At 45.0% G+C, this 25,565-nt stretch overlaps 1 protein-coding gene and 1 long non-coding RNA gene across 4 annotated transcripts in view; one reads left to right on the forward strand and one right to left on the reverse strand.

Annotated features, from left to right (window-relative positions):
* PSD3 (pleckstrin and Sec7 domain containing 3) overlaps positions 1 to 25,565 on the forward strand; it is a 158,915-nt gene that overhangs the window by 13,080 nt on the left and 120,270 nt on the right. For 2 of the 3 annotated variants that reach the window (XM_080986707.1, XM_080986705.1), the window contains exons 3-4: positions 12,006 to 13,032; positions 20,610 to 20,972. In XM_080986707.1, coding sequence (XP_080842833.1) covers positions 12,006 to 13,032; positions 20,610 to 20,972 — 1,390 coding nt within the window. Of the gene's footprint in view, positions 1 to 6,712; positions 6,759 to 12,005; positions 13,033 to 20,609; positions 20,973 to 25,565 lie in introns of those variants that run through there. The other variant, XM_080986706.1, reaches the window with a different exon arrangement.
* On the reverse strand, positions 613 to 9,697 carry LOC308466326. The gene is made up of 3 exons (XR_013980753.1): positions 8,763 to 9,697; positions 2,316 to 2,451; positions 613 to 970 (listed from the first exon to the last, which is right to left on the reverse strand). It is a non-coding gene; the product is annotated as an uncharacterized lncRNA (long non-coding RNA).

The raw sequence follows: 25,565 nt of genomic DNA on the forward strand, positions 1-25,565 counted from the left end.
TAGTTTCCCCTGGAACAACAAGCTCTGTGACAGCTTTGCAAGGAGGAAATGTCTGTTTTCAAGTTTCTTTTTCATTGGACCTGAAACGGATGCATCTTCTCCTTCAGTCTTGCATCATGAAGGTCCTGCAAGAATCCAAAGACCTAGAACTTTCATTTGTTATTGCCCCCCCGGCTTAATTTTGTGATCGGTTTTAATCTGCAATTAATTCTTTAAGGTGATTAGCCGCACTGATTATTTGATTAAAACTTGGAGCTCTGCTTATTAAGGTTTAGCCATGAAAATATTTGCTCAGATATTGCCAAAGAGTTTAAAGGGGCATGTGATTAAGAAGGGCATGGTGTTCTCTAAATATATGAACCCACCTCCCTAATTTGACCCCCCCAATTAAAAAATGAGGAGCATGCTACCTGCAGACATTTGATTTGTCAAAAGGCCCCTTATGAATTAGCACAAAGTATCCTATGCTGTTCTGGCATTGCAAAAATGACAAGTTAATTAGCACTCAAAAACCCAGAAGCAAAGTTTGTGCACGTGTTTTAAATTTGTTTTTGGTTGTCGTTTTGTTCAGGGCCCACTTGCTTCCACGCAGGCCTCAAGTTTAGAGCTGCAAGCATTCCTCAGTAGCTCCATCAAAGCTTTACATGATATTCGGTGAAGATCAATTTTAACTGGTGAGGCTGTGAATTGAGAAGGTGGGGCCTTTGCACCGTCGGGCAGTACTGGGGTGGCGGCTCTTTGCCTTCGAAAAGAGGACACAGATTCGCAAATGCTCATGTAGATGTATAGATACAACTTTATTCATAATTGCTAGAATTTCGAAAAAAGTACAATACATCTTGCCGCAGTGGGAGAAAATAAGCAAGTGGCCTGTGTGCCTTCTCATCTTGCTATTAAGGTGCTAACTGTTGGTGGGAACCTTCAACACCGCTTGTTCTCCCTTCTTATGGTTCTTTGTTTCTGAAACAGACTTGGGCCAGACACCCATTTGGCTATTATAATGATTTTAATTATTACATTTATTCAATGCTTACTCCAAAAATGTCTAAAAGTGATGTACAGTTTTAAAAACATACATGATACAGGCTGTGTTCGAAATTCACCAGGTGCTATTGGCCACTTGCAACCAAGCAAAGACGTCTCCACCGTCTGGAGGTGCATGCCTGAGGATCCTTAGATCTTGACTGTTTTCACACACTTTTAACACATCCTGTAGAAGTCTATCCGTCATATTTTATTTGCAAAATCGCAACGAATTTCGGGAACCAAAAAGTCATGTGGAAAAATACGACTTTTGAGCCGCCTGGCCCCCAAATGGCAACTAGGCATTCTAGTTTTGGCGACTGTAAGCCTGATTTAAGGAGCCATTTGGCACCTAGCTTATATACCTGAGTTTCTAACACTGGATACAGTGGATTTTGGATGCACCAAAAATATATAGAACATTGATTGACTGCGAGCGATAATAAAAAGGACAAATCGTACCAAACCATATGAAAAGTTGAACACTAATATGGGCTTCTCGTTGTACCTTTTGACTCCAGTTAAGAGCTAAGTGCCCGGGTGAACAGAAACATCTCCTCCCAGTCTCACTATTTCTCATACCCCATTTTCTCCTCTCCTGCCATCGCGTGCCTCTTGCCTCAGTGAGCAACCTGGCTACTGAATTCTGCGCCAGTGGACGTTTCCGGACGGAAACTTTTTCCTTCATCTTTTCTCCCCTTCCTAATGTTTTATTTCTCTCTTCTCTCTCCTTTGCTGGTCAGACTGTTGTTATTTTTTGGGGGGTGTTTTCTTTGCAGTTGACACCATCAACAGAAGCAGAGCATCTGGGTCCTAGCAGACTTGCTCATGCAAGGGCTGTTATTTCAATGTCCAAGCTATCTACCGTCACAGTTGTTGGGAGAAAATAGCGTTTTGTGTGCTTGTGTTCTTCAGACACTTAATTTTGACTGCATAATCCTGTGTGCGTCCACTTAGAAGAAAGCCCCACTGAATTCAGTGGGACTTACAGACGATTAGAGCCCTATTACTGGCATTTTCTCCCTGTAGCAAAGTAATTCTGTCCATAAGGTTAATGCTGTAAAGTGGCACCTCTAAAGTAGCTAATGAACCCTTTTGCCCATCTCCACTCCACAGTATATTTTCCACTGGAGATGTTGTGGTTTTATATACAGTAACACAGATTTTAATATGTGCGATAGGCTTCATAACCATGTTTATGATGCTGGAGGACTGCAGAAAGAGATGTCATCTGTACCATCATTTTTTCAGGGTAGCGTGATCATCTGCAAAGCTACCTCCCGTGCACTTACCATACGTAGACCACTTTCCGCTCCTCCCATATAAACTGTGGTTTTGTCTCAAATGGCACGGTTGCTGGAGTGACAGCCTCGCCCCATTCCGGAGGTGATGATTTCTTTGTCACGAGCAAATGGCTTGGAACAAATCCTGAAAAGGTTTGTCAGGAGAGCTGCAGGATTATCGTAGCCAATCATTACAGAGAGATTTGGTTATTTGCAGCTTGGCTAATGGGATGTGTGTGTTTTTACATTAATATATTAATGCAAATCGCTTTACTCCGATTGGTTACGTCTCACTGAGGAGCTTTACTGCAACACTCAGAATGCTGTTGAGAATTCCGGTCGCTCAAGCAGTTGGGGAAATGGCTTCAGGAAGTCAGGGCTGCCTCCCTATTCTTTTCGAAAACATATTCTTGGGTTTGGGGAATGGCACTCACACCTGATTCAGGAAGTGGTTACAGAAAATGGAAGGAAGGAAGCATTGCATTTTCTCTAGGGGGCTTCGTTTGGTCCAAATTGAGTACAGTGGTACCTTGGGTTACAGACGCTTCAGGTTACAGACTCTGCTAACCCAGAAATAGTACCTCGGGTTAAGAACTTTGCTTCAGGATGAGAACAGAAATTGTGCGGCAGCGGCATGGTGGCAGCGGGAGGCCCCATTAGCTAAAGTGGTACCTCAGGTTAAGAACAGTTTCAGGTTAAGAACGGACCTCCGGAATGAATTAAGTTCTTAACCCGAGGTACCACTGTATACATTTCCAGAGTTAACACTAAATACATTACTTTTGGTAAATGAGCCGCTGTAGCTGCTAGAGGGCCGTGAAAATTTGTGTCCCGGGCATTTTAGAAACCAAAGGGGCGGCACATTGATTGCCAGATGTGAAATACATTGGCATTGTTTCCAACTCTCCCATCCCATTCAGCACTTCATAGCCCAAAGCAGCACGCAGGGTCGTAGCTAGCTGCTCCGGCACCCGGAGCGGTGTGGGTGGGGTGAGCCGCCCATGGGGGTGGTGTAGTGAGCTGCCCACGGAGTCCGCCTGGTGGATGGAAGCCCCACGCTGCCGTTTCGGGCAGCCCAGGGCCCCGAGCCACCACATCACTCCCAGCAGAGATGCGCGGCTCTTGCGAGCTGCAGGCAGTAAGTGCAGTGGCGTAGCGTGGGGGGTGCCAGGGGGGCCGGCCGCACCGGGCGCAACATCTGGGGGGGCGCGCTCGCTGCCTCCGGAGTCGCCGAAGAGCCTCGGGCGCAGGCTGTAGCAGAGCCCCATGTCTCGTGGAACCGACGAGCTGTGCGCGCGCCCGGGCTGAAGGCGTCCGGCAGGCAGCGGCTCTCAGCCCCGCGCGTCAGGGCCGCGGAGGACGTGCCAGGCAGCCCCTCCTCACAGCCCCGCCTCCGCTGCTGCTGCTGCTGCTGCAGCTGCTGGGCCATGTTGCATTTTCCTCGCCTCTCTGCCCCCCTCCTCCTCCGGGCAAGCGGCGTGGTTTGGGCGGCAGCGCCAGCAGCAACTCGACTCAGATCGGCAGGTTAGGGGTTGGGGGGGGGCGCAAATTACTTGCCTTGCCCCGGGTTAGGGGGCGCAAATTACTTGCCTTGCCCCGGGTGCTGACAACTCACGCTACGCCGCTGAGTAAGTGTCAGCCGCCGCGGTGTGCCATTTTGTCACCCCCCTCAAGGATGACACCCGGGGCGGACCGTACCCCCCCACCCTTCCTATGCCCCTGGCAGCGCGCATGTGTTTGGGTAAATCTCCTCTTGCCTGCTTTGAGCCTCAGTTCCCTCTCTGGCCTCTGTGTTGCAACTGACCACGTCTGGCTTCCAGAGGGCAACACCACACGGTTGCTTGATAAGAACATAATTCTGTATGGACCCTTTGCTCAAGTTATCCTGTGTGACGCACAAGTATGTGTCAGAAAGGCAAGCTGGCAATGTTTGTGATTGTTTAACTGCGAGCTTCTAATAGGCATCGGGGGGGCCACTGTGAGAATGGGATACAGTGGTACCTCGGGTTACATACGCTTCAGGTTACAGACACTTCAGGTTACAGACTCCGCTAACCCAGAAATAGTACCTCGGGTTAAGAACTTTGCTTCAGGATGAGAACAGAAATCGTGCTCCGGCAGCGCGGCAGCAGTGGGAGGCCCCATTAGCTAAAGTGGTGCTTCAGGTTAAGAACAGTTTCAGGTTAAGAACAGACCTCCGGAGCGAATTAAGTTCTCAACCCGAGGTACCACTGTACTGGACTACATGGGCCATTCTCTGAAGCCAGCAGGGCTCGTCTTATGTTCTAGTTGAATTTGCAAATTGTAGCAAACCGGCTTTCCTGTAATTTCCCGCAATGAAATACAGTAATCCTAATAAATTATAGTAAAATGTTACATCAGTAACTGCAGTTTTTAATTAATGCTGAAATATTTTAGTCAATGAATAGGTGTAATTAAAAAAGATGACAGGCATAACGATAGGCAAAACATTTGTTTTGATTGTGGTTTTGGTAGCTGTTAATGTTTTATTTCTTCTTCTGTATTTCCTTTGTGAACCACCAAGTGAAACCATATTATGTAGCGACCATAAACATTTAGTATGCAAATAAATAACTTAGTTCCTGTTTTACTTCCCATTAAGTTGTGTTCCACAATCAGGCTTCCTTTGCCCCGCTTAAATTATCTGGCTAAGATTCTCTCACATACAGATTAGTAATGTTCACTTTTTGCTGCTTATTAATTGATTACCCTGATGTTCGGCTGTGGGCTTCCGACAGACACCTGGGTGACAGCATTTGAAGTACCCTGATGTTCTTGTTTTAAATCACAAAATTGACAGGGGTTTCTCCCCTTTGTGCTAACAACATTGAAGTTTTGTGCTACGACAACTGCATCCTGTATAGCCTTTTTAATTATGCAAAATTGTTTTTGTGTATGCTTTACAACTCTGCATACTGTACTCTGGTCTGGTTACTTATGAGGAGAAGCAAGGAGCTTTACATGGCTCACAGTATGGCCTAGTTCTCGAGTCACACGATGCCATAGTTAAAAGCAAACCATGGTTTACTGTAACTGCAAAGCATGCTGGTACATGCTACTGACAAATTCTTGTGCTTATCCGCTGCTCCTTCTCCTGTTGTCATCTTTTATTGTCAAAACCCAGGATCATGGTCTGTTTCTCTCCAAACAAACTGCAAATGCTAAGACAAGAACAAACTTTGGTTACCACTCATGAGAGAGAAACAAATCATGAGCCAGGGTTTGGACACGACAAGCCAACATCTGGCTTGTTTCCTGATGGCGCAGCAGCTGGAGAAGAGCCCAGTGAGAATTTTTCAGCAGCATGCCCCTGCATGTTTCTCATTTATAGTAAACATAATTTGCATTTAACTATGGTTTATTGTGACATGCGGACCAGGCTAATTCAAGTATATTTTTGTGAAGTCATGAAGGAAAGATATTTGAGTGTGAGTGTGTGATTTTTTAATAAGAAGATAGCTGATATTCTATGCTCAGTACAGTGGTACCTCAGGTTAAGTACTTAATTTGTTCCGGAGGTCCGTTTTTAACCTGAAACTGTTCTTAACCTGAAATACCACTTTAGCTAATGGGGCCTCCTGCTGCTGCCGCACCGCCGGAGCCCAATTTCTGTTCTCATCCTGAAGCAAAGTTCTTAACCTGAAGCATTATTTCTGGGTTAGCGGAGTCTGTAACCTGAAGCGTATGTAACCTGAAGCGTATGTAACCCGAGGTACCACTGTATTGTCTTTTGCAGTTTTCCCCTTTGCTCCTGCAAAGTCCTGGCATATACATTGCCCTGACTATCCTGAATTCTTGTGCACATGTATGCATAGCACGTGCATATTGTAAAAAAATATTCAGAACCGGAATAGACATAATATGAAAGCAGCAGACAAGCATGGTGAGCTTGCTTTCATTTGTAAATCCATAAAAGAAAATGCTCAATAATGGCGTGCCATCATTGATTGTGTGTGCGTTGCTGTGTCACTGGTATTAATGCACCGGAACTTCTCCTCCTTGCTTTCATTTGGTTTTTGCTTTACGATGACGCCTAACAAGGAATAAAATTAACTCTTGTTAATCATTAATGTCGGCTGCAAAAATCATATCCAGACAGTAGATCTTGATTTTTATTTTAAGAAAAGCTTACTGTAGCTATTCTGCTACAAGCTGCTGAGGTGGACTCATCTTCAGCCATAGCTGGAATGAGACTGCAGTCCTTTCTCCAGTTTCATAATGCTCAGAATGCTTCCATTTACATCACTGTGTGCAATGCAGGGCAGCGGGCTGCTGCTGCTGCCGCCACCGCCAGGAAATTTGAAACTATTCTGAAATCCAGTTGACTTAGAACGGCAGCAATTGAATTAAGCTTGCATCCTTATTAGATAAACTGATGATCTGTGTGTTTTCATTGACCAATGGGTAACTGCTGGAGCTACAGTAATCTCTGTGAGTAGTAGCCTCTGTTCAACAAAATTATATCTTATTTGTTCAGGGAGATGATAGGGATTTAGGGACACGCGCAAACTCACGCACCCACAAACGTGTGTGTAAAAGAGCACTCTCATTTTCTGCGGGGGGAGGTCTATGAATGTGCTTTGCTTCCCGAGCTAGTTTCAGGCATTCAGCCGATGGTCTCCCTTTGGCTTTTTAACGTGTGACATATAGATCATATTTATGCCAATGCTCAATTAAGTTTTTGGATTCTTAAAAGCCCCCGTCATCAGGAAAGACGCCAGCTGCTTCCAGGCTGTATTTGCTGCGCTGGCTCAGCTTTCTCATGCAGTCTTATACCTCAAGGCATAAATATGTTTACCAGAAAGAAATAAAACTTAAGTTGGGAGGGGGAAGAGATGTACGGCAGAAGGGTTTACCTGGGGGGCGGGAAGGGAGATTTAACCAGTTCCTTTTCAGTATGCATGATTTCTCTGCTTTTCTTCCGTGGAGTGGCACCTAAAATGTTGTAGCCGTGTTCCTTTTACTGGTCTTGTTTGTGAGGCAGTTATATTGGGCTGTCGGGCCGGGGAGGGTGGGTGAGTGGAGGATTGACGTGATATGCTCGTTGTTGAACAAGACATGATGCTGTGTGGCTTGATGGGAACGAGGGAGGAGTTTCTCTTAAAGAGCTTGGAACACTTTTTTAAAAAGCTTTTGTACCTGAATAGAACGAGGCGCTTTTGGATGGGGAGCAGAGGACTTTTAAAGAAGAGAGCCGGCAAACTTTTAAAGAATAATCGCATTACTGCTAGCACAGCGAAGCCAGAGCACAGCTTTAATCCTCCCATAAGTTCATTTGCAAGTGAAATTAGAAATTGAAAGTGAGGCTGGCATTTGCTCATTGCTCCTGATTGACAAGTGGTAAACTGTCCAATTTTTTTTTTTTTAATGCTACCACACGTTTCAGCTATCGGTAATTATATCAGTGCTAACACCTGCTTGATGCTGTCAAGTATTTCAGAGTGCTTCCTATTGTTACGTTATTCTTACAACTACCCTGTGAGGTGGTATTATTCCCATTTTGCGCTAGGGTGGGCTGATGGAGTCAGGCTGCCGTGTGAGTTTGTGGATGAGCCGTGATCCAAATCTGGAGCTTTAATGATTCATAGCTCAGCCTCTCAACTACAAGATTATATTGAAGAGGCGTTGAAAAGTGCCGACTGCTAGTGGTATGAGTGGAAATCAGTCTCTGAATCTTATGACTTTGGTTTTGCTCTATCTCATATAATGCTTAGAGCAGCAGTTCTGAAATCTCATGGTTTTCTGGACCATTTAAAAATTGCCAGAGGGCTTGGCAGACCACTTAATACACTCCCCACCCCCTTTAGCCCCATTGTCATAAAACAAAACAAAACAAAACAAAAACCCAGCTCTCTTATGGAATCAGAGCCCCTTTAATTGGTAAAAAGCTTTTTTGGGAAATAGTTGATTGCACCAGCACCGTAATATGGAAATGCAGTGGTACTTCAGGTTAAGAACTTAATTTGTTCTGGAGGTCCGTTCTTAACCTGAAATGTTCTTAACCTGAAGCACCACTTTAGTTACCTAATGGGGCCTCCCGCCGCTGCTGCGCGATTTCTGTTCTCATCCTGAAGCAAAATTCTTAACCTGAGGTACTATTTCTGGGTTAGCGGAGTCCGTAACCTGAAGCGTCTATAACCTGAAGCTTCTGTAACCCGAGGTACCAGTGTAATGGGATCTAGGCCAGAACCCTTTTACCCTGCTTGATAAATCCAGTCCAGGTTAAAAGCCACTGATCGCTATTGTCAGAAAAAAATAAGGCCAAGTAAAGTATTCTTGACTGCTCTTCCACAACCTTTCATAGACCACCTGGATGGACTGCCATTCCTACCAAAGTCCGTAAACCATACTTTAGGAACCCAAGGATTGGGCTTAGGGGTTCCATGGTTATTGTGCAGGACAGATTTAGATCTGCACTAGCCCTTGAATTCTTACCTCTAGCCTGTGGTTTTCTCTTTTGGGGTTTCCTCATTTCCTAACAGCAGAAGACTAAACCACCCTGTTTCAGATACAGCTGGAGATTTTTTAATTGGCAGTGAAAATTCACCTGCAGCAGGCAGGATGCAAAATTATATGACCGCCCGAGTGGCCATTGTCTCACCACCAGTGATTGTGTCAATGTGACCTCAGGTCCACTTGAATTGTTTCCTAAGCGACAATTGTTCAGTTGTCCTATAGCAGCTATTGGACACATGGCTCTGGGATAAGGCAAAGGAAGCTGCCTGTCAACAGCCTGCCAATCAGCACTTAGTGGCCTGGACCACCTGTCAACAGCCTGCCAATCAGCACTTAGTGGCCTGCACCATCTGCCAACAGACTGCTAATCAGCAATTAGTGGCCTGGACCACCTGTCAACAGGCTGCCAATCAGCACTTAGTGGCTCGGCCACTGAGCTATAAAGCGGGAATGCCCTACTTTAAATTTTGCCTCTGCTATGGCCCCACTAGGGCCTAGATCTCACTAGTGTGGTAAACACAGGTGTTAAGCTGTACACATCTGACTGAAGGTTGAGGCATATGTGACTGAATAAGTACTGATGCATGCAATACATGAATTACAATATAAGTTATTTGCGCATTAAGCCAGATAGCAAGAGTGTCTAGACCAGCCTTCCTCAGCCTTGTGCGCTCTAGATTTTTTGGAATATAGCTCCCCAACCTCAGCCCTAGGTTGGGGGAAGCCTGGCCCGAAGTGGAACTCTTCTCCCCTGAAACTCACTCTTTGGCAAGCTGCTTCCTTCACTTGCAAATTTCCAGACCCGAGCCCATGAGAGTTGGGGGAGAAATGTCTGGAATCCTGTTGGGTGGTGTTGGGAAGCATGTTGGAGGGACGGAAGGGGGAAAGGCTTTTTGAAGAAAAGCAACGGAAGGGATTAGTGAGAAGATGGTGCTTTCTGAGTGTGTCTCAGGCTGTGCCAGAGAGAGCCTCTACCTCACCCTAGACCCAGGCTGGAGCTCATGAGTGGAACAGGGGCATCCCTCTGTGGTTGCCGTGGGCATCAGAACTACTCAAGGTGCCATTGAAGAGCCTCATGATGAGAGCAAGGCCCCTCTTCTCCCACCTGGGGGAAGGTGAAGGGCAGTGGCAAGCACACATTTGGGCAAGCCACCTAGCCTCTTCTTAAGCCATTGTTCCATGGGTTACTGAGAAACTGTATTGAAGGACACCAAACACTTAAGAAGCATTATACGCAAGTGTAAAGAGGATGCCGAGCAATCTAGAAACTGAATAGCAGTTTTCTGTCCTTTGAGCAATGCTTTGGTATTTTGCCGATCAAGAAAGCATCCTTTAAACTTGCTACTCAGGAGAAGGACTCTGTGGCTTCTGTTTATAAACAATCGAAGCCATTATTGAATCTGAACAATGGGTGCTACTGAGTGCTGATCTCCTTTGGGAGATCTGCCTTGTTGGCTTGCTAAGTAGTTCAGTTTTCAGCCATCTGGAAGGAAAAAAAGGTAAACCTACTATCCTAAGCAGCATTGGGGATAGCTATGTCTTCTAACATTTATGGCACATAATACAACTCCAACCACCCCCAAAACAAAAACAAGTAACATTAAGTAGTGTGGTTCACATACCACCCTAAACAATGGTTCATTCATTCATTCATCATTTTATTTGCATGCCGCCTTTCCATAATTAAAACAATGCTCAAGGCGACTCACATGACATGATTTACATAATTACCAACATAACAAAAGTCATAAACAATAAATAAAACACATCAAAAAGTACACAACTAAATGGAAAACAATTTCTACATAAATAATAAAATCTAAAACTAAGAGTTTTAGACGCGGGTGGCGCTGTGGGTTAAACCACAGAGCCTAGGACTTGCTGATCAGAAGGTCGGCGGTTCGAATCCCCGCGATGGGGTGAGCTCCCGTTGCTCAGTCCCTGCTCCTGCCAACCTAGCTGTTTGAAAGCACGTCAAAGTGCAAGTAGATAAATACCTTCCCGCTCTGGCGGGAAGGTAAACAGTGTTTCCGTGCGCTGCTCTGGTTCACCAGAAGTGGCTTAGTCATGCTGGCCACATGACCCAGAAGCTATACGCCGGCTCCCTCGGCCAATAAAGCGAGATGAGCTCCGCAACCCCAGAGTCGGCCACGACGGGATCTAATGGTCAGGGGTCCCTTTACCTTTACCTTAAGAGTACAGCATTAATATAAATCACAATTTAAAATGACATAGATAAAAAATAAAAGCAATTTAAAAACAAAACAAAAATGGAGCCCTCTCTGCCCAGCAGCAGCGTCAGCAGTCCTTTGTGGTGCCTGTCAGGCCCCGCCCCAAGCCAGGTGGAGAGAAATAGGGCTGGCCCTTCAGGCTCCCAGCAGGTCAGTCCTGGGCAGCAGCAGCAGCAGCAGCAGCAGCAGGTCAGTCCTGGTTTAAAGTAAACACTTAGTATTTTGGGGCACACTGGTTAAAAGCCCCTGCAGTTTTGCTCTCCCACTCCTGCTGATGCTGCACAGGGAAGGAAAGAAGGGAGGCTTGTCATTATGTGGGAACCTAGCCTCGTGGTTTGTTTCTCTGCAAACAGCCAGGAGTGGAAGTAAAAGGTTGTTCATGGCCTTCTGCACGTGGTTTTTTCCAACGGAAACAAAGCACCTGTCCAGTTCTTATGTAGTGACAACACAAACTGTGACTTGTTTCCTCCCCAGCGTGTCATCAACAGGAGCAGGTAAGGAGCAAAGTGTGAGATAGTAGGTGTGGCTTCAGTCTCTTCCTGCTGGGTGTTTTTAAGAAGCGCCAGTGGTACAGAAGGGGATCTTTGTGTAGTGCAGGTGTGCATGATGCTGGCAAGCAGGTGAGTGGATTTATTGAGCCAGTTTAGCTTGAATGGCTTCCTTTGAAGTGTCTGGCTCATGGGGGTTTTCGGCTGGTGAAGAGAATTCTTTGTCGGGCGATTCCTAGCCCCTCTCTCAGAACTGCAGCTCCCCAGAAAGAGGTGATGGCAGACTGTTTGGAACTTTTACAACTTGGAAGCCTGGCCTTCCAAAATGCAATGCTGTCCCAAACCCCAAAGCTGTATTAAAAGCAAGCCCAGTAATAAGACTGAATGAGAAATGACATCATGCAAGGGAGACCGAAATGGAACACTGTTTCCATGTAATAGGAATGCAGACAAAATATCGGTGCTGGAATTAAGCCCTTCTTATTTTGCTTATATTTTTGCAGGCAGCCATGGAGGTAGCACTCTCCTTCCACACAACATCAACAACGAATTCCCGGAATATGGGGCTGTGGAGGAAGGTGCCAAAACTTCGGAAATTCCCTCTGAGGTTCACGAAGACGAACTAGTGTGTGTTTCTGAAGGGCAGCCATGTGACCAGCTGCCTTCTGAGAATGGCAGACCTAGTGATAAGATAGAGTTTTTCTCCGAGGGGTTACAAATGGCTCCCCAAGAGGAAGAAGTGTCAGAACCGTTTGGCAGGCCGAGTGAGACTATAGAAACTTCCCAAGATTTAGAAGCTGAAAAGGCACTTGACAGGGAAAACGATGCTTTTGGTTCAGAGATGCAAATGGAAAAAGAGAGGAAAGCTGGCAGTGGGGCTGAGGAGGCAGCCAGGGAGATGGTTCTTGCAGGCCAAGAAAAACCTCCAGAAATGCCTCTTCCATCTGAAGCAACAGCGGAGAGAAAATTGTATTGGATCGCAGAAGAAGACTCTATGGTCTTAACTATGGAAATACAGCCCGAGACCTTACGAACTGCTGGCGGTGCAACTGAGGAGGCCCACAAAATATGTGAAACCAGTTGCCATAAAGCTCTGGCCCAGCCAGAGGACAGAAAGGTGGGTGCTTCAGGAGTCCTTGGCGGTGCCTGGGCAGACTTTGAGCGGGAGTTTTCTGTGTTTGATTCAGACAAGGAAGAAAGAGTGCCCGAGAGGAGGATATCCAAAGAGGCGGCTGTGAGCAAACATGTGGAATTTCAAGGGGTGGAAATCCTTTGGATCCAAAAAGCAGAGGAGCAGAAGGAAACCGGACTCTCTGACACGGATAGTGTAGAAAGAAGATACTCAAAACACCACCCACCACCCGCAGTCTCATCAGAACTGGACTGTTTGCCGGAACGCTCCTGGAATGTATCCTGGGGAAACTTCAGGCCTTTAACTTCGCTGGCCGAAGGTGGAGAGGATGAAGTCTTCATAGTAGAGGAAAAGAAGAACGGGGCATTGGAGAGGAAATCTATGTCGGACAAGGACAGGTAAAAAAGAAAAAAAGAATGAGAGAATGAGAAAGTCTCTCACTCTGTCTCTTCAGATTTGGGAGGGAACACAGTCCATACTTAAGAATGCTACTAGGCAACATGTTAGATACAGTCATACCTTGGTTGTTGAATGGAATCCGTTCCGGAAGTCCGTTCGACTTCCGAAAATGTTCAACAACCAAGGCGCGGCTTCCGATTGGCTGCAGGAGCTTCCTGCACTCAATCGGAAGCCGCGTTGGACGTTTGGCTTCCAAAAAACATTCACAAACCGGAACACTCACTTCGGGTTTGCGGCGTTCAGGAGTCAAAACGTTCAAGTCACAAGGCATTCGGGATCCAAGGTATGACTGTATTGGCTTCATAATGCTCTTGGGATGGTTCAACACAAGGATTGTATTGATCAATACAGTGTATACTGTTGTGCATAAGGCAGGGCATGATACAAAACACCCACAACACCCCGTCCCCCTGCGGCAATAAAATCAACAGTATTTAACCACCAGAAAACCTTATCCTAAGCAGTTTTCCCAAACAGTTTGGTCTTAAAACATTTTTTGTTCAGGCAACCCTATTCAGACATGTAGAACTTACATGTGTTTTATCCAGGGCTTTTTTCTGCCATGATTTGATGGAGCTCAGTCCCAGCACCTCTCAGGTGGCCGCCGTTGCTATTATAAGAGAACAAGGGAGGTGTTCGTGGTGAGTTCCAACACCTCTTTTTCTAGAAAAATAGCACTGGTCTTACCTCTTTTTCGCTGCTGTTTGCTTTAATCATCCTTTGAATGCTTTTAAATACTTGTTTTAACTGAGTATTTTAGTGATTTAATTTAAATTTTTGTAAACTGCTTTATTGTTTTGCAGTCAATACTGCTGAATAAATAGCTAAAACAAATAACACCAAAGCACACAATAACTGTGGGTGACCAGGAAATCTCTTGTTTCTTCAGTGGCTAAGGGCTGTAGGTTTAGGAGAATTAAGAACTGTTTATCAAGCTGCCTAAAACCATTCAGCGGGTGCAGCTTGCTGAGTCTCTAGAGGGAGAGAGGTTCACAGTCTTTGTGCTACAACTACATCTCAGGTGTTTGCCAAAGAAACTTTCAGTGGGCAAAGAACCCTGAACTAAGTTTCTCTGCAGAAGAGGCTTGCTTTGGCGGAAGCATTCCTGAAGCTATGGTAACTAGCTAGGAGGCGACTTGAGCATTATGGCGACCTGCTGCCATACAAATGAATATTTTTGCCCTTTATTTATTTTCAACTACAACCACATAGTTAATCTTCAAACTGTGTGTTTAGCAATGGGAACAGCGCGAAACTCTCTCCCCTTATTCCAATACCTGAATGCTCATTATTTAACCCAACTTTTTACAAGCAACTGCCTCAAAACAACAGCATGTCTCTCTGTCATGTATTAACTGCACTAGAATGGTTTGTGCATTTTTTTAAAAAAGGTTAACAGATCTTGCAGATATTTTTTTCTGAACACTTTGGATGTGAAACTCTGCACCCCCCCTCCCCATTGCCTTTCATTTCTTTGGATGCTTCTATCATAGCAACAGGAAAGCTCTACCAGCAAGCAGCAAACAAATTCTGGTTCAAGGCCAGTCACAAGCTGCTTTTTGAAATGCTAAATGAATGCATCTGGCGTCACTCCCTTTTGATTATTCAGGTTATTTCAAAGCTGGTCAGAATGTTCAGCCTGGCTTCCTGACTGCAGGCAAGCTATGAATGAGAATGAGAGTTTTGCAGGAACGTGGGGGGTGAAGAGGGGGGAGACACTCCCCTCCCCATCACCTTGGTTTTACGTCCAGCAGAAGGGGAAGTAGGGTCTAAGTGCAGACTGGGGGGTGGAGAAACTGGGTTATGAGGAGTTTGGATTTGATACCCCGCTTTATCACTACCCTAAGGAGTCTCAAAGTGGCTAACATTCTCCTTTCCCTTCCTCCCCCACAACAAACACTCTGTGAGGTGAGTGAGGCTGAGAGACTTCAAAGAAATGTGGCTAGCCCAAAGTCACCCAGCAGCTGCATGTGGAGGAGCGGGGAATCGAACCCGGTTCACCAGATTATGAGACTACCATTCTTAACCACTATACCACACTGGCTCTCTCATCTCATCTCATGAGTAGATGAAGCATTGGAATAGCCACTGCTGAATGTGTGGGAAGGGAAGTAGGTGAAACTGAGACACCACTCAGCATCTTTGTCCTGAGACATATCTGTAGTTGGCAGAGACCACTTGGCTGGCATCTTGACAGCATTGATTGTCTCTGTTTGCTTGCCACCTGGTGTGTAAATATGCCAAGAAGAGTTTGAGTGAGTCCCATTGTGCATGTGGGCTCTCCCCTACCACGCACAGAGCTTTGGATAGGAACTGAGCGCTATTACCTTATTTAAATCGTTCATACCTCACTCTTCATTAACCCCAGAGAGGCAAACATTACAAATGATACCATGAAACAATATTTCATTTAAATGCAGCTTAGTCCATTGTCTGGTTTTACATTCACAACACAACTGCACTTGCCAAATGAGAGACACCACTGGAGTCAAATTGTTTGGCTGCAGAGCATCACAGCTCCATCCGTTTTGGTGCTGTTCATGCTAGAGAGGGGCAGCGTTCGAGATTTGGGCTGCCACTATTGAGAACGCCCTTCACGAGGCGACTGCTCAGCTTCAGCTTGGTGATTGGCTAAGGTAGCTGGAGTTGTAGTCTGATAACAACTGGACTTGCAGGCTTGATGAGCACTGAACGAGGCAACCCCCTGCAACGCTGGCACCTCCCAGATCCTGTTGTTGTTGCTCTCATCACCACTACATTCCTGGACTTCCTCTGTCCCAGCCTTGCTATGATTTGGAATTTGAGGGGAGAAGGGCAAATCTCTGTTGTACCTTTATTTCACAGGCACATTAGGGGGTTCTCCTTCTATGAACCTATTTCGCTTTTTTAGAACAGCTCACTTTAGCCGCTCCTAGTCCAGAAGCAAAACCAGTTTGCTACTCCAGCTTGGTTTCAGTTTCCTTTAACGCTGTAAACCAGGGGTCAGCAAACTTACCACGCCTCGGACCGGTGTCTCCAGAGCCGATCGTGTGACGGGCCGGAGGGTGGGGGAGCGTGTGCCCAAAAGCGTGCGCACATGCTATTTCTGGCGCACTTTCGGGTTGGAGGAGCGCCGGAAATAGCTTGTGCGCATGTGCACGGGCCTCCTCCGATCCGGATGTGCACCGGAAATAACGCTTGCGCATGCGCACAAGCTATTTCCGGTGCTTCTCCAACCTGGAAGTGGGCAGCCGCGCAGTGGCGGTAAGAGTGGGCGGTGGCGGGGGTTGCCGCGGGCCAGATAAACAAGTCCCTCGGGCCTTATCTGGCCCACGGGCCTTAGTTTGGGGACCCCTGCTGTAAACTATGCAGCAGCAGTAGGCAACTTCTTTAGTTGTAGCTTGCATTCTGTCTTCATCTATATGGTAAGCAAGCAATAAACTGTATAAACATGATGGAGGAATGAGTAATATGTGTTACCAACCATTAGAAGCAGAATATAATCAAGTTTATTTTAGTTTATTATTATTTTTTGTAGAATTTTTTTATTAGTTTTCAATTACATTCCAGTAATAGCCTCTTTATAACAATGCCAATTTGCAATGCAATTATTAATACCAATCATTCAAACACAAAATTATATAATTTAAGTGGCTAGATTTGACGGCTTTCTAATTTTCTTTATTTCTGCGTTCCAAAATCTTATTAGTTTCAATTACATTCCGGTCATAATAATAATCCCTTATACAACAGCTGCAATGTTAATAACTTCTATATGTGTTGACACATTAAATGATTTATAAAACTTCAAGTGAGGGACTCAAAACTATATCATTGTCCTTTCCTGTGGGTAGCACTTATTCTGTCAATGGTGTTTCATCCTGTCCTTGTAAGACATTATATCTTTCTCTCCCCCCCGCCCCCCCCGGCTTGTTGCTGTTATCCATCATTCCTTGGGCGGAGCTGATATCCCATTGTTATAATGAAGTTTAGTTTAAACTGTTTGAACAACTAACCTCCTGGATCAAACGGCAGCTGCTATATCAAATATTATTTGGTTGGCTCCATGCCTCTCAACGGAGTGTGGCTAGTCCTTTATCTGAAAAGGTAATCACCTGGGCCAGATGGAATTCCTCACAATAGTAGTTCTTAGAATTAAATTTATTCCAATAGACTTACTCGTGAAAGCACAGATTTTATACAGAGTCACTAGAACGCCTTATTGCATGGTTAGGTAAACTAAGGCCCGGGGGCTGGATACGGCCCAGTCGCCTTCTAAATCTGGCCCGCGGACGGTCCGGGAATCAGCGTGTTTTTACATGAGTAGAATGTGCCCTTTGATTTAAAATGCATCTCTGGGTTATTTGTGGGGCATAGGAATTCGTTCATTTCCCCCCCTTCAAAATATAGTCCAGCCCCCCACAATGTCTGAGGGACAGTGGACCAGCCCCCTGCTGAAAAAAGTCTGCTGACCCCTGGGCTGGTGCAGACAGGATGATCCTGACTCAGTTACATGAAGACAATGAATCCCCTCTTCTCTTCTCCTGCTGGTCTGAAGTGTGGTAAAATGTTACACTGGCCTCCATGTTGACCACAGTTAGGTCCCCTCTTAACCAGGATTTGCATCATAGCTAAAAAAAGAACACTGGTTTGCGTTATCTAACTTTTAACCTACTTAAACCATCCAACCCTTAACCATTAGTAAACATTGTGAAGGAAGAGTGGGGGACTGTTCATAGCAGAGGAGAGGAAAAAATAAATATTCTCCCCTCTCCTGCTCCTGCTGTTTTTACCATTCTTACAGGTCAAACTACATGTAGCATTCATTAGTCAGTGAAACCAATGTGACCTCTTTTGATAATACAAATGACAGGTGCAAGAGACCAGTTCCGATCAGGTGGGATGCAAAGGGTCAAAGCCCCGCTGCTTCCCATGCTAAGGTTTCTGTTATGTACTGAAGTTCTCACCCTGGGCCAACAGGGGGATACTGTAGATAGTTATGCAAATAAGGGATCGAAAGTGACGTTCAGTGATTGGATAGTTTTAGAAAATTGTTACAGTTACGTTGTACTGGAGCTCTATATAAGCAGGCTGACTGAACCCTTCAGTTCAGTTCTGTTCTGGCCTGTGAATAAACAAGAGCTGTTTGAAGAATCGCTGTGTCGTCTGATATGTTCACCCACAACTTAACAGTTTCAATGTGAAACAGCCCCCCCTTCCATATATACATCCCAAGCAAATGGAATTATGTGCCTAATGTCATGTGCAGTTCGTCTCTATAAGACCAGGAGTTCTATGCTTCTGTGTTGGGGCCTAGTGCTGTTTTAGTCAGAAATATTAAGGCTCTGAAAGCCAGTAGATTATGGGTTTCTAAAGCAAAATCCAGTGCCAAAAGCAGATTTTGAAGGATTATCTAAATATTCTTACTATTCTGCTACCCCACCCCATCCCGAGCCATAGTCATTTGACCAAATTGCTAGGTTTACTAACAGATATTTATGGTTTTCATCAAACAGGATTCCTCTTCTTTCTCATCTTAATGGAACAGTACGAGGACTGGGTTAGAAGCAAGCTGGTTTGGCGTTACGTAGAGCATCAGTTATAATCTTTGCCGCTTTCAGAATGACTTTGAATGTGACAGTTATTTTGATAGCCTTGTTGTACCCAGCATTGCTGAGGAATACAGTGCAGTTTTCAAACTGGTGGTTAAAATCAATGCAGTTTTGGAAGGATTCACAAAGCCATTTGATTCAAAATGGCATTCAGTTGTATCCAGACTTAGCTAGAAATCTGCTTCTTCATCTCAGGAACCAACTTTTAAAATTTGGTTCCGATATCTTAAAAAGTGTCCAAATGCACAAAACAAATTTCCAAAATATATAGCAGAAGGAGATATCAGCAAGCACAATAGTCCTTTGCTTCCCTTTTGTTCGTCTCTTCCTAAATACCGTATTGGCCCAAATATAAGCTGCACCCACATATAAGCCGTAACTTCAAAATTGGAAGGGGGGGGGGGGAGAAAAAAAGAAAATATACCCGAATATAAGCCACTCCATTCCTGGCGCTGTTTGCTGCACTCTCCTGGCTGCATACCCTAAGGTCGCGAATATCAGCCACACTTTAACTTTTTACGGTCGGAATTTGGGGGAAAAGTGAGGCTTATATTCAGGCCAGTACGGTAGAACTTTTGAACTCAAATGCAAACAAACCACTTTAGCACTTTGCACAAACCCTCGCATGCTAGAGGCATCGTTGCTTGTGGTATGCACACCCATCCCACTCTTGTCTCCATCCATAGGTTATATAGAGCTTCAAAATCACAGAATCATAGAACTGGAAGGGACTGTGAGGGTCATTTAGTCCATCCCCTTGTAATGCAGGAATCTTTTGCTCCAACCCATGTCCCTGAGATTAAGAGTGATGCTCTACCAACTGAGCAAAGCCAAGCCTGCGGGTTAATTATTTTATTTTATAGATTTTTTTATTGTTAAAAAGAATCCTGCAACACGATAATGTTACAACATATTAAAATTATAAAATAACAAACAGCTGTGAGCAATATTAAAATAATAGTAAGGTAAAGGGACCCCTGACCGTTAGGTCCAGTCGTGGCCGACTCTGGGGTTGCAGCGCTCATCTCGCTTTATTGGCCAAGGGAGCAAGCGTACAGCTTCCGGGTCATGTGGCCAGCATGACTAAGCCGCTTCTGGCGAACCAGAGCAGTGCACGGAAACACCATTTACCTTCCTGCTGGAGCGGTACCTATTTATCTACTTGCACTTTGATGTGCTTTCGAACTGCTAGGTTGGCAGGAGCAGGGACCGAGCAATGGGAGCTCACCCCATCGCGGGGATTCGAACCGCTAACCTTCTGATCGACAAGTTCTAGGCTCTGTGGTTTAACCCACAGCGCCACCCGCATCCCATTAAAATAATAGCAGACAATAAAACCATTTATTACAATGTAGTCCTTTTTTTGTTTTAGAAAGTTTTAGGATTCGTCAAAAAACAAATAAGCAGGGGATCACACTTATCTCCCCATGGAAGTTATTACACGGATGGGGAGGAATGTCTAGGGAAAGGAAGCCTGTGTTATGCCACCTTCAACTCTCTGAATAGCCATTGTCTGTCCTTTTGTTCTGTGACTTGGTTGCGATGTTTGGAGAACAGACCCAAAAGCTTCAGAATCTCCAAAAGCTAATCTAGAGTAGGGACACAAAGTGTGTCTTTTCTATGAACACAATGAGCTGATGTTCTTTCTTAGTACACATCATAATGTGCAAGCCACTTTTGTTTCTACTTGAGTACAGGGACCGGGTGGGGAGGGGGTGGAGGGAGCCAGAGGGAAAGACAAGGGTGTCTGTTCTTCATTAACACAATTGAAACCAGACATGTAAACATTGGTACCTGGTCATCAAAAGGAAAGGCTAGTTATGCGTGTATGTGCCTGCATGAAACATCCGCAGAAGATCTGAGTGTGCCCACATGAAAACCTTAAAGCAGAAACTGAAGAGGCTGTCTTTGGTTTTGAATCCTAGGCTCATGGAGGAGGAAGAGGACGACGACGACGAAGCCATCAGTGGAAGAGTGGAAGATGTCCTTGGGCAACCGCACTCCGAAGTCTCAACAGATGTGTACAGCTCCCAGTTTGAAAGCATTCTGGACAATGCCTCTTTATATTATAGCGCGGAGTCTCTGGAAACTTTATATTCTGAGCCGGATAGCTACTTCAGCTTCGAAATGCCGCTCACTCCCATGATTCAGCAGCGTATCAAAGAAGACGCTCAATTTTTAGAAAGGACTCCTGATGGGGCAATAAGAAAAGGCCACAGCGGCGGGATTGCCAATGGACTAGGAGATGTGAAGGAGACGGACATCACAGAAGCTTGTCATTTAGAAAGGTAACTAAGAAATGGCTTCCGTATTACATTTGCTGTTGCTTTTGCACTGAGAATGAGCTTTTTAATCCTCACGGGTAGAAGAAAGTGTTAGCTGAGTGGCACATGACAAAAAAGTGTGTGTGTGTGTTTAATTAGTTGCTAGTAAAAGGGACCTTGGTGTGAGAAGAGTCTCTATGCTGCAGAGACCTCTGAGCGGCTGTGTGTGCTCTGTGCACAGAGCCCTACAATGCTGCTGGGTGTTCTCCTTTCTGAAGGCTAGGCCGCTCAATGATAGAGGCATGTTTACGTGCACTCTCTGTGGACGAGGTTTTTGAGCAGGCTTCCTCAACCTCGGCCCTCCAGATCTTTTTGGCCTACAACTCCCATGATCCCTAGCTAGCAGGACCAGTGGTCAGGGATGATGGGAATTGTAGTCTCAAAAAATATCTGGAAGGCCGAGGTTGAGGAAGCCTGTTTTTGAGCCTCTCTTTATCTGCACCGTGTTCTTGGTTAAGCTAACAGTAGGACCAAATCTTGGAGACATTGGCTCTTTTTAATACCTGAATAGGCATGCAGTATGTTCAGTCAACTGTCTAGAACTTAAATACCATATGTGCTATTAGCAAGAACCTATTTTGCCTGGTATACAAAGTAGATGGGATAAGCCTTGGTCCCAGTTTCGGTGAATCCCTTCCACCTGCGGCAAAATTTAAAAAGAAGTGGATTAATCTCTCCATGACTTTGCCAGTTTCCCATAAGCATGGAGATTTTGATGTTGGGAAATGTCCAAACCTATGACCTTACCTATCCTAGCGGTGTGCAGCAGTAAAGACACAGGAACGCTGTGCCACATATTCTGTCAAAGGGTCAGATGTAAAGTAATGTGAAGCTTGACACGTCAAGCACTAGGAATCTTTTAATTTAAAACTGTAAATAGCATTTGCTCACAGTTATCCCTTATTCTCCTTCTCTTCCTCTCTGTCTGGCTGGCAGCTAGAATTGATTGTAAGCTTCTCTAGGCAGGAACCTCTCTGTCTGTCCGCCCTGCTTATGTTACCTTATAAAGTTCGGTGCACAGTGATGGTGCAATATAAACAAACCTTTAGTGCAGATGAGTTGATAGGCAATCTATAGCCATTGTGTCAGCTGTAGGCCTCTCCCAGTGTATTATTGGTACAATGGAAGGCATGCACGCTGGCTCAGGTATCTGGGTGGGTATGTGTCGCCATTGCCATGGACAGTCTGTTAATCTTATTCATTATGAGAATAAGCCTTCAGCTCATTTAAGGAAATTCGAAGATCTGGCTTGGAACCACCAAGGCTAGAAGTGTAAGCAAATGCTGAACGAGCTGTCATAAGAAGCTTAACTCCGCATTTTCTATTTGCTGTTGGGCTGTCTTATCAACAAAGGCTTTTGGATTTCATTTTACTTTCTCTTATTAAGCCTGTGTGGTGGAAGAAAATAAGTTAACAGATAGGTGGGGCTTCTCTGCGCTTTGATGTACAGCTTCAAGGCATGGGGCACTCAGTCCTATCTCCTAATAAAAAGTACGGCGGGGGGTGGGGGAATGAAAGCTTTTAGCTTAAGCATCTTGAGTGCTGGCAGTACAGCTTCCCGGTTCTGCATGTTGTAACAGAATGAAAGCTAGGGCTGAACTAATCTTCCCAGGGGAAGTTAGCAAGCCAGATTTACTTGGAAATTGGAACATAAGCTAAATATACCTCACATTTCCCCCAACTGAATGTGCTTTTAAGCTTGGCTGTGTTGTCAGTTGCTAGTTGGACATTTGTTTCTGTTTACACATATTTTTAATTTATTTGTGCTATTTATACTATGCCTACTAACCAAACTCAATAGATATTAAAGCCTTTAACGCTCTTCTGTTCCTTAGGATTTTGCAGTTTGATGCACTTGTAATGTGTACCTTTTAGAAATGTATTAGTCAGCGTCTCCTATATTGGCTGAATTTCCACATAAAGCCATGTTTTGGCAGTGCTATGTGGATGAGCCTCAGCAGTATGCTGTGCTTGCCTGCTCTTTCCTTCCATTTGAACCCAGGATCCCTCAGCTTCATAACAAGCCAGGGGAATATGATCTGCAGACCATGATGCCTTTTCAAGAAGTCCTTGAGACCACAAGAGAAATCGAGGAATATGTTAAAAGACCTTTCGCAAGTAGAGGCTGAAATAAAATCACCCTTAAATAGCAGTGCTTTGGCTGACAAACAACTTTGTGACGTGTGCTAGACGTTTCGCCCTGTCCGTTCACCATGCGTGTTTAGTGCAGCTGCATTCGAGTTCTGAACTGAGAAGCTTTTCAAGCAGACTCCCACATGGTTGCTGTAACGTGGAGAGAGAAAAAGAGTTATTACATGTTAGGGCTCAGAGAACAGGCAAAGGAGAATAGCGGCCTTCAAGACAATGGAGTTTTAACAATTGCTCGATGTGGCAGCCTGTGCTGATTCATTAGGATAAGTCATGCTGTCAGTAGAAGCAAAAAATGTTTAAAAAGGAAAAGGAAACCTGGAAGAATGCTGAGCAGCCAATAGGTGTCCCCTTTGAGCTGCTGTGAGGAGTTCAGTATGGTATTCAGAACAGCATGTTTTTGCAGCTTCTTGGTTCAAAGGTAGCTCAGGCTCCAAATGATATGGTCAACAACAACTTAGCAGCCCCCATTTATATACTCAGGGCAGGTTGGGGATCAACTGACTTGCATGGGAGACAAAATGGGCTGCAACAAGGCAGACACAGTTGAAGAGAGGCAGAATACATAACAGATTGCAGCTCTTAGTACTGAGTGGGGCCTGCTGGAAACTGAGCTTTTTTGTGTGGCCTGTGCAAACCCACCTTCCGTTTTGTTCTTGCTCACACTAGAGTGTGACAAAGAGACTGAACCTAGGAACTGACTTTACGTACTTATTTTTATATTGCAATGTGCTTGTGGCTGAGTAGGTGTGATAGCTAAGCTCACTGTGCAGTTACTTAAAGCAGTTTGCAATCCAGTTTATGCAGCGGAACAGGAAGTTTGCTGGATGCGCAGAGATCAAAACCTCACATGGGGTGGCTTATGACTGAGAACAGGTCCAAGGAGAGAAACTAAGGGAGACTTAAGAGCAAGAATTTGAAAGGAAGGTGCAGAGTAACTGAGAGATGAAGGGATCAGTGGAGAATGAGGTTTGAGGACAAGGAAAGAGGAGACAAAGAACTGATGCAGTGTGATAACATGGGAAACACAGCAGTGCTAAAACAAGTTTTATAAGTCCACAAAAGTTATTAGCCTCTGTAATGTTTTGCTAGCCTGGTGGGGGCTGACAGAAGAGGATTGGAGAGCTACTTTTCCTCCTTTAGTAGCAGCCCATTTGGTTTCCATGTTAGGCAGAGAGGAGGGATCCTCAATTACCAACTTGAAATTCCTGATCACCTATGGTTACCGGGCTAGTATTTAAATGCAAATCTCTTTGTGTGGATGTTTTGGGAAAACAACAACCCCGATATCTTTATTAAATACTGTATGATCAAACAAAAAAGGGAAAGGCAAGGTTTAATAACTCCAGAACTCTGTGGAACGTGGTCCCCTAATAACAGAGGTCTGGTTTTCTTAATTGCGATTGAATTGCTGTGCTTAATCTCCTTTTTGAGCTTCTGTTCTTGTGCTACTTGCCCTTCTAGCTTTTATATGAAGTGTTTTTGGTTTGCCTTTTGCCATGTTAGAAAACTCCAATACAATATATGTTATAATAATAATAATAATTCCAGAACGGTTGAATGTGAAAGGAGCAACAACACCTGTGAGCCACCTGAGATGAAGAGGGGCTAAATACTGTGGAGAAAGAGAATGTGAAATGCTAGGGAGACTGTTGAGGGACAGGGTAGAAGAAGGAAGTGGAACAAAGTAGGCTGTGGCCTGAAAAGGCATAAATCTGAGGAAATTATTTTTTTGGGTGGAGACATGAAGAACAGCAGAACCAAAGGGTAAGTGGGACCAAGGCAGAATTACACATAAGGGGTTAGAGGTAGGAGAAGTTGCGCTTTCTTGAAGGAAGTGGATGGGCAAGGGGAGGAACTGAAGATTAGGGGGTAAGGATAGGCTTCCTTTGAGGAGAATTTATCAACCCAAATATTGGAATTTTGCCACAGAAGGGTTTGTGACCTGGCCATCTTAAGGGGCCCCAGTGTGGACTAGGAAGCAGTGAGCGATGGCGGGGGCTGAATGTCACAGACTGGCTTGAAGTAGCCAGCGCATACTTTGGCTCTAGACTTCCAACATTCATGTACACTCACATGCAAAATACCTATCAGTATCATGGGCAGGTTGGTGTTGAGGGGAGGGTTTTTTACTATGAAGACTTCCAGCAGAAACAGTTTGCCCCGTACACAAAATTTTATTGCGCTCCCCTGAAGGATCCCAGACAGTGAGGGTTAGGTTGCACAGAGTCATGGATCCTTGGCAATTTTTTGCCCTTAGGACAGTAGCGTTCCCTCCTCCCTCAGGACTCGACGGTTGCCATTGGCGACTGTTCCTGTTCCCTGCCTCAATTATTTCAGCTACTGGAAATCATGCCACGTCACATCCATTTAGTCCCATCTTGAGTTCTCTGTTTTGGTCATGGTAGG

The sequence above is a fragment of the Podarcis pityusensis genome (assembly GCF_964106645.2).
Source record: "Podarcis pityusensis genome assembly, chromosome: 17".
Taxonomy (NCBI): domain Eukaryota; kingdom Metazoa; phylum Chordata; class Lepidosauria; order Squamata; family Lacertidae; genus Podarcis; species Podarcis pityusensis.